This window comes from Leptonychotes weddellii, chromosome 10 (genome assembly GCF_054177405.1).
Source record: "Leptonychotes weddellii isolate Sample4059 chromosome 10, ASM5417740v2, whole genome shotgun sequence".
Lineage (NCBI taxonomy): Eukaryota > Metazoa > Chordata > Mammalia > Carnivora > Phocidae > Leptonychotes > Leptonychotes weddellii.
In genome coordinates, this window is record NC_138378.1 from 109096200 (window position 1) to 109108519 (window position 12320).

Below are 12320 nucleotides of genomic sequence, written 5' to 3' on the forward strand. Positions count from 1 at the left end.
ACACACACACGTACACACAGGCAGGAGCTGTGATACTTGTGAGAAGTGGCTCTGGGATGGGGAGGGGACCCTTTCCAGGAACAGTCACATCTGCTCTGCCTTTAAACTATGTTAGCGGGCTTTTGGGCCAACTAGAATCCTAGAACCATGGGACTGGAGAGCTTCTCCTTTTACAGGGACCGAATGGAAGCTCCGGGTAGGGAGGTGGCTGCCCACGGTTGTCCCAGACGTCTCAGGAGGCACCGTGGGGGAGCTCTAGCACTCAAGTGACTCAAGTGACTGCGCATCAGGCAGACAGCAGGCGACAGTGTGGGGCGGTTCCCTCCTGGGTACGTAGAAGGCCCCAGACACACCAGTGCGGCTCAGACACACCTCAGAGGGACCCAGTTCTCTCCCATCTCACTCCCAACATCTTCCAACTTGTCAGCTGCCTCTCTTCCCTTCCCAATCCAGACCCCTGAGGGGACAATGCAGGTCCTTCCCTGCCAATGACAGATGGCTGCCTTCCAGACCCTCAATCCTCCCAGCCCACTGGGCACCTGCTTGAAGCCTCCTGGCCCAGGCCCACTGAGAGGGCCCTGCTTTCTGAGCCCGGGGAGGCTTCTGCATCCCCACCGACGCACTCTCAGGAGATCAGCGAGGCCCCCATGATGTTTGTGACCCAGAAACAGCTATAGTGCTGGCTCTTCTTCTCACCCCGTTTTCTGGAGACCAGATTCAAGCAAGGCAAGAGTCTGCCTTTTTCTGTGCACAAGCTCCTCTTGGAAAGAATTCAATTTTTTCCCTGCTTTAAGAAGAAAATCAGTCTACAGTCCTGGGTTATTTTCTGCTATGAGTTTCAATAAAATTACCAACAGGGTAAATGACTTGGGGAATTTGGGTTACACTCTGATTACATCCACAGGGTGGTCCGTACTCCCTTCAGCACTGACAGCAAGGTCCCCGCTCCTGCTGACACTTCCGGGAGACTGTCCTGGGAGCAGTCACCGCACCGGGTTTGCCAGATTTGACTCGACATCACACAATCCACGCTCGTCTTTTCTCCATGCCACTGCGGTAGTAAGATGGCGGCACACTAGGATGAAGGGGAGTCCGTGCGTAAGGAATGGACAGAGCTCAAGCTGAGACAACAGAGCCCGACACCCCCTCGGGAGGACACGACCCTGCTGCTTGGAAAGCCAGAATTCCACCAGGCAAGCATTTGGGCATCGTGTCTCCCTTAATACAGAAGCCTGGCTTCCAGCAGCACTGACCAGCCTGTCTTCGTGTGTAGCAAACCCAGCACCAACCCCCTTGGGCCTCAGCTGGCCCGCCCTGTGCTCTCCAAGCAGGGATGCCCACCCTATTCTCTAGCAGGAAGGAGTGGTTCACATGGTCTCAACCGGAAGTGCACAAGTCTCCCCCAACAAAATGGAAAATTCGCTGGACTTGAGGAAGACTATTGTGGTGGCCCCAGACCCAGGGGGCCCTGAGTTGGGAAAGGGACGCTGCCTTCGCTCACAGTGCTGACACGCTTTAACCCTGCTTGCCAGCAGCCCGCTCTCCCGAGGGTGGGGACTGGGGCTTCCAGCTGAGTGACTTGGCCCCACACCCCCCCTGCCTAGAAGACAGTCAGTACAGGGCACTCCCAGCCGCGCCGGCAGGATCCTTCTCCAAATCCTGGCAAAGCGGCTCGAACCACATCACAGCAGCAAAAACACGTCTGCCTCTACGTGCAGTGGCCCTTCGGCTGTCACTTTTACAAAGTGTGACACATCTTCTCCGTTCACCTACTTTTAACTCTGAGATGCCAGAGGCCCAAGCAGAGTTGTGGCAGGCACAGGTCGTCCCTGGGGGCGACAGGCAGCTCCAGAGCAATTCCCGGAGGCATTGCTTCTAGTCAGTAAACAAGGACACACTGAGGACATCTGAGATGATCCGAGGAACTGTCACTGCCCATGGACAACCCCCATCCTGGATGCAGCTGGGACCTCCAGATGCAGGAAGATGCCTACTTCCTACACCACTTACAACACAACTTGGTAGAAGGAGGTCATCAGGAAAAAAAAAAAAAAACCACAGAGAAAATGGACATTTTTTTTCCTGCCACAAAAAGCTCAGGCTAAATCAAAACAGGTCTTCTCAAAACTTTGTTTTTCCTAGTCACTAAAAAAGAACCAAAATGTTTCCTTTTGTCCAAGATATTAAATAACCTAGAATTTCTTCAAAGTATAGCTAGTTTTTTCATTAACTCCCTTTCTAAAACTTCAAATACTACAACCTTTAATATTTTAGTGTCATTTTTTAATTCTTCGCTATGACAGAGCAATCACCATGCAATTATTAAAAACAGTTTAGAAAAGCGAAGGTTCTCTGGCAAAATCCATAAATGTAAGGGGACCACAGGTCACTGAAATTGGGAGGAGGTGTACCGTAGCTGCCACCTCGGGAATTTTGTTTGCGTGTTTTAACCTAAAGAGACTTGCATTTTTTCATTATTTATAGCTACTCAGATAGCCACAGCATATAAATTCACATTGTAAATGTATTTTCTTTTCCTTCGGGGGAATTTTACGGGATAGAACGGACTCAGGTGGAGCCCTTAAGTAAAGTAAAGTAGCTGTATCTAAATTCTTAGTATTCCTCCCTCTTGAATGTTTAATCACTGAGAATTAAAATTTGTATAACTCATCTGGACCTTAGCATCCAAGACAAGAAGATGGAATGGATGCCTTTCTCAGGGACCCCAAAGGTGAAAGCCCAACACAGCCTTAAAGAGGAGTACTCAGGAGGGCTGCAGGGGTTTTCAAAGAAGCCCTCGGAGCCCCAGACAGGTGGAATCCAAATTGTTTCTCATCCCTCTCTCAGCCACTTACACAAGGCCACAAAGGACTCCGGGGCAGAAATGAACCAAATAAAACAATGTAGGCTGGCATGTTCTAGCTTCCCTAGATAGGGACCAGCAGTCCTACCATCAACAAGACAAAAACAGGACTGGGGGAAGAGGCTTCCACCTCTGCCCTCCCCCCTGCACCAAGGCTCCGCCCTTCTGAAGGGGCCACAACAGCCAAGCTGCAAATGCCCCTCTACATTGGGGCGGGGGGGTGGGGGGTGGGGGGTGGGGGGGGGCTTCCTCCTGCTCTGAACCACTGGGTTGTGGGGAGCTGAAATCTCACAAAAGCACTTTTGTGTAGCTTCACTTCCCGTTACTATCACACTGCCAAAACTTACAGCAACAACACAGTGAAAGCGTGTAAAAGCCAACACAGACTTGATAGCTAAGCGCAAGCACATGTTGGCCCATTCTGAGCACACCATTTGGAGAGGGTTGCGCCTACCTGGCAGACAAGCCTGAGTCTTCTGCAGAAGCCCGCCCGCCCGCCCGCCCGCCCGCCCCGAGATGCCTCCCCGCCTCTTTCAAAGCCCTAAGAGCCTCTTTCCCAGCTCCTTAGCAAAACCTCCTGGCGGGTCTCTAGGAAAAGGCACAGCTGCCCACCTTCCCCCATTCCCAGCCACTGCACTAAGCCTCCTCCTCAGCACCCCCCAAGGCACCGCCACCACGTTGAACTGCCCAGCCTAGGAGCTTCAGAACCTGACGCATGCCATCCCCCCCCCAAGTTCATATCAGTTCAGACTGGCAGTTTATAACCTCTCCTCCATTTCACTTCCCCCCAAAAAGAAAAACATTTTTTTCCACATTCTAGATCATCCCCAATTGGAACTGACTTTTTTAAAAGGGTAGTGCTGACCTTTGCAAAGATCTGGGTAGCTCCACCATGAATTCTTTAGGACAAATGTTCCCTTTCAAAATTGAAGGGGCACGTTAGATTTTTTTAAATTAAAGAATAAACATGCCTTTTTGCAGCGGTTCCTTCCCAGAGTAAATGCAACACAAACCTTGGGAAAGGGCATGACAGCCGTTCTGTCCATTCCAGGTGCAACACGAGGCACTCAGCCACCCAGCCGGGCGTTCCCCCACACTCAGCCACAGACAAAAACGGGTGAGATAAAACTCCAGTACCCCCATTAATTCATCCATTCTGGAACCCCCAATTCCCTAACCCATTTCTACCCCATTTAGTGCCTGTTACTGTAACGTTAACACAAACAGCATCCTCTCTCCAAAAGGGGGCGGTGGGTGCGATGGTGCGTTTGCAGAGTGAGTACGCATTCGGTAGCGTCAGGTCGTCTCTTGCCAGGGCTTTGGGTGCTGCCCAAGGTAAATGTGTGCATGAGTGAACGAGTGTGTGGGTGTGAGTGCTGGTGTGAGTGTGAACGTGCGCTCGCCCTCCACCGTGCGGGCCCGGGGCCAGTGTCCGATGCGCACCCACGCTCGGCGGCAGACCCCGGCCGCAGCTGCTCTTCAGCAGGGGGTCCTGGGTGGCGCGGCCGCCCCCTCCCCGGGCCCGCAGGCTACCTGCAGCCGCACGCCTCCACCACCATGTCCTCGTACTGCTTGTAGACCACGTTGTTGGCCGCGTCGATGTAGAGGATGCTGATGGGGCTGAGGCGCGCCGGCACGCAGCAGGAGGCCGGCGCCGCGTCGGGCGCCATGGAGTTGAGCAGCGTCTGAATGATGGCGTGGTTGGTGGGCTCAAGGTGCGAGCGCAGCGGGAAGTCGCAAACGCCCTCGCAGTGGTACGCCTCGTAGTCCAGCGGCGCGATGATCCAGTCGTCCCAGCCCAGCTCCTTGAAGTCCACGTGCAGCGGCCTGCGGCTACAGCGGCTCCGGCCCCTTCGCCCGTGGCCCCGGCCCGCGCCCCCGCCGCTGCCCTGCGCCGCTCGCGCCCCGGCCAGCGCCGTCCGCCGCCGCCTGCGACCGCCGATGACCGCCGTCGGCGACCCCGTGCCGGGTCCCGGGTCGGGCGGCGGCTCCGCCGCCAGCGCGGCCCCGAGCGCGCGGGCCTGGGCGCGGATCTCCCGGAATAGGCTCCCCTTCCTCTGCGTGCGGGAGGAAACGACGAGCAGAGCGCGCTCTTCCGCCGCCGCGCGGCCCCTGCCCGGTGAGCCGAAGCCCAGCAGCCGCAGTGCCAGCGGGCCCCGCGAGGGACCGGCCACTGAGCGCAGCAAGAGGCAGAACGCACGGGTGGCGCGCGGCTCCTGGCGGTGGCGCCGCACGGCGTCTGCCACGTCGAACACCTCCCAGCGCGCTCCGGCCAGGGGCTGGGCGGCCCGCGAGTGCAGCAAGCGGGGCGCTCGGGCGGCGCCGGGGCACGTAGACAGCAGGAGCAGCGGCGGGGGAGTCGCGCCGCCAGGGCCCAGCTCCGGGGACTCGTGGCGCAGCACGCGCAGCTCGGCTCCCACCACCTCGTCGGTGTCGGGAAGGCTGGACACGTCGAACAGGAAGCTTTGGCCGGTCTCGGCGGGCGATTCGTCTGCAGGAGTCGGGCAGAGACAGAGAAAGAGCGCCGTGAGAGCGGAGAGCGGAGAGCGGAGCCCGCACTCCCTCCCGGCCGCGGGGCCTCCAAACTGCAAAGAGCCCCACTGCCCGGGATGCGGGAGCGAGCCCGCGGCAGGCGGCGCCCGCCCGCGGGTCCCGGCCCAGCCAGAAAGCTGCCAGCCTGGCCCAGAGTAAAGGGAGCCTTCGCCCTGACTATTGATTATCGGGACCGGGGCTTCGGTTCATCGAGCCAAAGTTCTGCCACCGCGACAGCCCACGGGCATTCACTTATCGCCGAGCCCCGGGGCCAGGACCACACCCCTACACCCGATGACACTACAGTTCTGCTGCCTGACCCAGAGCCACGGGTTTGCGGGGCCTAGATCGGAAGCCAGACTTTCGGGCGGGTGGCGGGGCGAAGGCCGGGTGGGCGCCTCAGAAGTCCTGAGCCTCTTCCAGGGTCCGGAGGCCAGGCCGAGGTCCCGCGCTGGGCCGGGACTGCTCATTATTGCCCTGCTGAGGCCACGAAGTCCCGGCTGTGCGAAAACGGAAAATTCGTGTCCCCTGAAAACTTTGCTCCTTGCGCTACCTCTCTTCCCCAGCTCAGCCTGGACATTCCTGCTGGCCACCATCTCCCGTGCAGTCTGGGCCTTGCGTGCGAGTCGTCCAGAGGGGAACGCGTCAGCGGGGCTGCAGACCCTCTGGCGCATCCAGCCTCCCGGCTATGCTGAAGGGGAACTAAGGCCCAGATAGGGAGGGGCCCCGGCTCGGCCCAAGGTCTCCTAGCGGTGAGCGCTGCTGGTGGCGATAGGAGACTCCTGGTTTAGCCTCTCCCTGCTTTCCGCGACCTCCGCTGGAGGAGGGAAGGAGGCAGAGGAGGGCAAGGAAGCTTCTCTGAAGGGTTGGGGCAGCCCCGGACTGCCTGCCTTGCCGCACTGAGGTCAGCGGCTCAGGGACGTCTCGCCTCCAGGACCCACCGATCCTTTGGCATATTCTTTCCCTCCGTTATGCCTGCTCTCTCAGAGTTTGGGGGTTTTATTTCTGGTCGTGGGCACTTTTTTTCTTCTGGGGCTCAGGAAAAAAAAGTTGAAATTCCACCGAGCAGCAGATAAGGAGCTCCCTTTGAAGAGGGTCATATGGTTTCGTTTTGCCCCAAACTCGGAGAGACTGTGCAGACTGCCCCACCACTGGAGATTTGCTCACCCACCACTGCCGCCGCCGGCCCTCACCTCCTGAGGCCCGAAGTCTGGGCTCTGCCGGTGGCTTCTGGGGGCCTCAGGTAGCCCTGCTCCAAGTTGAACCACAGAGTGGAGAGAGAGGGAGGCCCAAAGTGCTCCGCAAGTGCGGCCTCCTCCCTGCCACTGCTTTCCCCCAGGGCTCCCTGGAGCACTTTTCCTGAGCTTCCCCTGCAGCATCTCTCCGCTCCAGGGTGCAGCCACCGCAGGCCCTCCTTCCAGAAGGAGGAAGGAAAGGTGCCCTCAGAGCCTTGCCAGCCAAGCAGAGCTCCACAGGAAAGGTTTAGCTCAGGTTGAAGCTATCAGTAGGCCTAACTCTACCTAAGAAAGAGCAGCTGGTGCCTCTGCAGCTCAGAGTCCTGCACACCCATCTGTCCTCTATCCCGTGCGCCCACACAGCAGCCTCAGGGCTGGGGCCTTCCCTGGCCCTGTACACCAGGACTCAGGCTTGGTAGGAGTACCCCAGCATCCAGTCCCGGGGGCCTTCAGAGAATGCTTGGGACTTCCCACTGCACCGTAGGACCATCTGGGCCCAGGCTGTCCCAGCACCCAAAACAAAGCAGTCTGTGTGTAGGCATCGTGTGTGTCGGAGGAGGTGGGTGATTTGGTTACTGCACCACCTCTACCTGCTTTCCCAGGCTAGGGTGTGGGGTGTGCGGCCAGCAGATTCTCCCAGGCTCGGCCTGTCTGCTGCTTCCCTTCCAGCCCTACTCCCCTTTCTTTCCCTCCTGCCTTCCATGCTGGGTCTCTGACTGGATAGAATTAAGGCCAACATTACTTGCATTTCTGCCTGAAATTAGTTAAATTTTCCCTATCTGTCTGCTTTAATGACTTCAATAGAGATTAATAAAATCCAGATGACACACAGCAACCACCACAGTCATACCCACGTCCTACCTTTGAAGGACCCAGGGCAGAGTAAGGTGGGGTGCCTGCTCCCAGCGAGGCCTGCATTCGGGCAGGGGCTCACTGCCCATCCTCTCCTCCTCTGGAGCCTGGAGTCCTCCACCTCTGGCTGTCCTGGGGGGGCCCAGGCACCCATAGCCCCACGGCTCCACCCCGACACAGCCTGCCCAGAGGGGACCTCCGTGTACCTGGTGATGCCACCAGCCTCTCCTGGGGCCATTTACTTCAGCCTGCCTCTTTCCCTCATTCCCCTGAGTTCCCCCCAATTTATGCGGCCCCCAGGAGACTAGAAGCTGCAGAGTTTGCTGCAATGCAACAGCCGCGGCCACCACCACCATCACTGCGCCGTCCCTCTCGGCCCGGGCCCCTTCTTGCTTCCGATCCTGCCGCTCCTCGAGGGGACCCGCCGGCCGGCAGGGCCAGGGCAATCCGGCGGAGGGACGGGCTCAGCCCCGAGAGCTGCCGCGTCTCTCGCCACAGTCCAGAGGGTTCGGGTGCGTGGGCCTCGGCGGAGTTTCCACCACCTGAGGCTGGGGCGTGGGGGGGGGCCGCGCCCCGAAGGGTCTGGAGCTGGGGCTCGGGCTCTGGCGGTGGCCTCAGCCTAGGAGCGGACAGGACGGACGGGCGCAGAAGAGGCGTGAGTACCTTGGTTCGCCTGGTCTGCGAAGCCGGTGATTGTGTCCGCGCGGCCGTGGCGGCCAGAGCCCGAGGTGGAGGCGGCGGCTGCCCCGGCGGGAGCCCTCCCGGCCAGGTTCCGGTAAAGCGACATCATGAACTGGTGCGGCACCACCGAGCCGTTCCTGAAGCCGGAGCCGGCGGCCCGGCGCGCGGCGCGGGCTCCGGGAGCCGCGGCGGTCGGGGCAGCGGAGACGCCCGCAGCCGGGGCGAGGGTCCGCCCGCCGCCGCCGCCGCCGCCCCCCGGACTCCCGACCGGCCCTGCCCCCGCCGCTCGCAGCACGGCGGCCGCTTCGAGCCCGTCGCGGGGCCGGCAGGCGCTCAGCAGCCAGAGGCACAGCGCGGCGGCCGCGCTCAGGTCCATGGGCTCCGTGGGCCAGGCGGGCGGGCGGCGCGGGCTCCGTGGCTCCGGGAAGTCCCCCGGCGCCTTTTGAACATAGTGTTTAATAATGGGGGAAGTGTGCGCAGCAAGTCGCGGCCCCCCCTCCTCTCCCACCCCACCCCCGCCCAACGCCCGGAGCAGCGCCCCCTGCTGAACACTGGAGTGGCAGCACCGCGCCCCCCACTCCGGCCTAACGCGGAGTCCGGGACAGGAGCCTCTTCCCGGCGCCGTAGCCCTTCGCCCCCACTCTCGCCTAGCGAGTGTTAACCCGCCGGAGGCTCCCGCCACAAACCGGAGCCCCGCCTCCCTTCCCCACCGCGGTGCGATCCCCCGCCGCCCACGCCGCGCCCCAGCCAAACGCGCCCTCCGGAGTTCGAGGCTCCGAGGCATCGCGCGCACCAGCCCAGCTTCGTCCCCACTCCCCTGCGGAGGAGCAGCACCCGCCCCCTGCCCGCTCCAGTTCTGCGAGTGCCCGAGACGCCAGAGGTGGGGCCGCGGAAGGGCTCGGCCCCGCCGGTCCCTGCCGGGCCCTCGGGGCCTGGACGCACCGAGAGGCCACCAGGGCGTCCGGAGGCCACAGGGGCGCGCAGGGTTGCTACAAAGGCGCGTTTTTCATCAGCGGTTCGAAGGCTGCCCAGCCTGCCACAGCCTCCAAAGACCGGAGCGCGGGGCCGGAGCGGGGGTGGGGACCCGGAGGGAGGAGAGGGCTAGCGGCTGGAAGGGCAGGCCGGAAAGACAGATGGACGTGGATCGACAGTCGGAAAGTAAAGGTTTGGGCGGAGAACGTGCGCTCAAGCTGGAGCCAACATCTCAAAGGAGCGCGGGAATCACGGAGGCAGCCCCGGGGTGATGGGGAGACTCCTGCGCGGGAGCGGCGCCCCGAGTTTATTTGTGCGTCGAAAGTGATAACCTTCCGCTCTCCTTCTAGGGGGGCCGGTCAACGGAAGCGGGCTACCTGGTATGTTGGGGCGCGGCCAGAAGCCGGGAGGGCGGGCGGCTGAGAGCCCCAGGGTGGTGCCTCCGTACCTCTCTGGCCGCGGTGATGGGTGGAGGGGACGCCCAGCGGCCACGGCGGCGGCACCCCAGAGCGCACTGGGTTAGTGTAGGGAGGTGGTTGACCGGTATTGATCTGTTCAGCTCCACGGCAGCCCGACATACCCCAGTGCGGGAACATCCCGCGGATGGACGAGGTCCTGGTAGGCAGACAGAGGGCCTGAGCCGGACAGACCCTCGAAGCAGCGCAGATGCGTTCTTTATCCTTTAAAATTTCATTTACTACTGAACTTGAAATCTAGACGGTCACTTTGAGTGGGTGACCAGCGTCAACACGATACCATAGGACCCAAAGCTGAGGGAGTCCCGAGTCTCTCCCGGTTGTGCCACATTGGCCCTCGGAAGAGGCTCGGCCCAGGGAGCTCCCGGGCGGATTCCAGCCCAGGCTCGGTGTTCCTCTGCACCAGACGCTTGGTCCGGAGCCAACTCCTCAGTCATCCCCATGCGGGCCACCTCAGAGACGCCATGGCCCTCTTCTGGGCACTTTGGTCCACCCATCACCACCGGGGCCGTGTGGGGGCAGGAGAGATCTGGCCAGGGGCCACTCCTCCCGCACCCAGGCCCATCCGGTGGGCAGAGGAGAAAGAGCTGAGATTAGTGTGGGAAGGTGTGGTTGGGAAGGGCAGTGGGGGGCTGCCACGACAAGGGCTGCATTAACCCAGCCTGCTTTGGGGACTGAGGATGGAGTGCCAGGGACAAGGCTTTGGCCCCAGGTCTCCCTCTCCGGGTAGAGCTGCTACAAAGGGCCCTGCAGAAACCTCCAGAGCGTGTCCCTAGAGACCCCACCCAGGGGTCTCCAGCATTGCCAGTGCTGGGGCCCTGCTGTCTTTCTCAGCTCCTTCCCCCTACAGCCACAGGGGAACAGTCTCAACTGATTATGATTTGCACAAACACCCTGGAACCCTGGGCTGAGGTCAGTAGTGCAAGTTCTAGTCCTGGCTTTGACCTCGTAATAGCAAGGAGAGAATGGAAAGGTGCTGGCACAGACGGGGCAGAGCATGTGCCAAATAAACGTGTGTGGATTATGTGTGATTCCCCTGCCCTGCGGCAGTCCTTGGGCTTAGGAATTAGTACTGGCTTGGAACCCTGCGTTGCTGCTGCCCCAGTGGGAGCAGGGCCACCTAGCTTCTTGGAGACCAAATTCCCTCATCTGTGCAATGGGAGGATTCTCGCCTCGGGGAGTTGGTGTGTGGCCAGGCTAACAGGCTGGCACGGAGGAGGCTCAGTAGCCTTGCCCCCGACCCGCCCTGCACCCGGTCTGTTCTGGGGCCCAAGGGTGATGATGACCCCAGAGAGAAACAGCTCGTAGGCACTGGAAAGGCTCTGGAAAAGACTGCCTGCCTGCTGTCTGTGCTTGAGCCAGGACTTAACCACTCTCACCTGTGTTTCTTGTCTGTAAAGTGAGGTCATCATTCATTCTTTCATCATTTATCCATCCCCCAATTCAGTCTTTCTTTCCAGTAAATACTCACTGCCAGTAGCCTTCTCTGTGTCGCTGGTCCAGCGATGCCCAGGTCGGATGCATGGGAAACCAGGGCTGGGGGGCTTTCCGATCAGCAGCAGAGGACACCCTAGAGCTGAGCCCAGAGAAGAGGGGGGGCACAGGGCCACCTGGGCCCCGTCTGGCTCCCTGTCCTTCCCCTGAAATCGTGACAGTAACCCTTTGTTCTCTGAATGCTGGGCTCCATGCCATCTGCCCCGCCTGCCTCATGTCACTTCATTGCCACCGCTGCTGTCTCCCGTGAGGTAGGGATGGTTATTCCCATTTCGTGGACAAAGACGGTAGAGCTACAGAGAAATTCAGCACCTTGCGCAGGGTCACCTGCTAAGTGGCAGAGCCTGGATTCACCAGCTGTTTTTGCCCAACCCTTGGCTGCCCACGGGGGAGGCAGGCATGGGAAAGGCTTGGCCTGTAATATCCTCCCCAACCCCGGTGAACAGGCAGAGGGCCCTGCCTTTCCTCTCTAGCTCTCTGGAAAATTCTTGGCAGAGAATAAACTCTCTGTTCCGGTGCAGGTGAAGACCATGACAGTGTCACCCTGGGGACTCCTTTCTGCCGCTGCTGCCGGCTAGGAGCTCACAACATCTGCCTTGGAACATATCCTGTCCTCCCGGCTTCTGGGCCACAGAGCTCAGAGCAGGGCGGGCTCGCAGGAGCGTGTGCTCCAACTGCTAAGTTTCCATGATGTGACCTGATAGCCTAGCGGGTCAGGCCCACACACATGGGGCCTGACCTGATCCCTGTCTCTGGATGTCTTGGGGCCCAGGACTAAGTATCTGTCTGCAGTGAAGACGGTGCCCTCCCACAGGAGAGAGAAATGTGAGACCAGCAGTTTCTAGTCCTCCATCCCTGACTCTCCATCCCTGTGAAGCTGAGCAGGTGGCCCTCGGTGGGCGCCCAATGCCAGGCTGGACCAGGCATGCTTGGGCCTCCTCTTGGGGGATGGGGGAGCCTTTGGGGCGGTGGGCCGGGCAGGAGGGAGCTTGCACTCCCGGCCTGAAGACCCAGAAGTCATGTTCTTCATGATGCTTTCGAAGGGGGTTTCCTCTGTCCTCTGTGTTGCCCCAGAAGTCACTGGGAAGCTGTGAATGAGGCCCTGAGGCTGGTGCAGGAAGTTACAAGAGGGCTGCAGAAAACTTCTCACTTCCGCTCATCAGTCTGGTGACCGCTCCCCGACCCCCCGAAATCCAGACTCCAGCTGTCTCCCCC

General features: G+C 60.3%; 1 protein-coding gene across 3 annotated transcripts; it reads right to left on the bottom strand.

Moving 5' to 3' along the window:
- Positions 1-765: 765 nt before the first annotated feature.
- On the bottom strand, positions 766-11348 carry GDF7 (growth differentiation factor 7). Of its 3 annotated transcripts, XM_081797131.1 has the most exons (4): positions 11083-11348; positions 9584-9750; positions 4397-5354; positions 766-1075 (listed from the first exon to the last, which is right to left on the bottom strand). In XM_081797131.1, exons 1-4 carry the CDS (start codon positions 11319-11321, stop codon positions 1018-1020), a joined length of 1422 nt encoding a protein of 473 aa, XP_081653257.1. In that variant the 5' UTR covers positions 11322-11348; the 3' UTR covers positions 766-1017. The 3 variants fall into 3 exon arrangements, with proteins under 3 accessions (XP_081653257.1, XP_081653255.1, XP_081653256.1); XM_081797129.1 differs by lacking the exons at positions 9584-9750; positions 11083-11348 and adding an exon at positions 8146-9003; XM_081797130.1 differs by lacking the exons at positions 9584-9750; positions 11083-11348 and adding an exon at positions 8146-9007 and having other exon boundaries at positions 766-5354.
- Between the last annotated feature and the right edge of the window lie 972 nt (positions 11349-12320).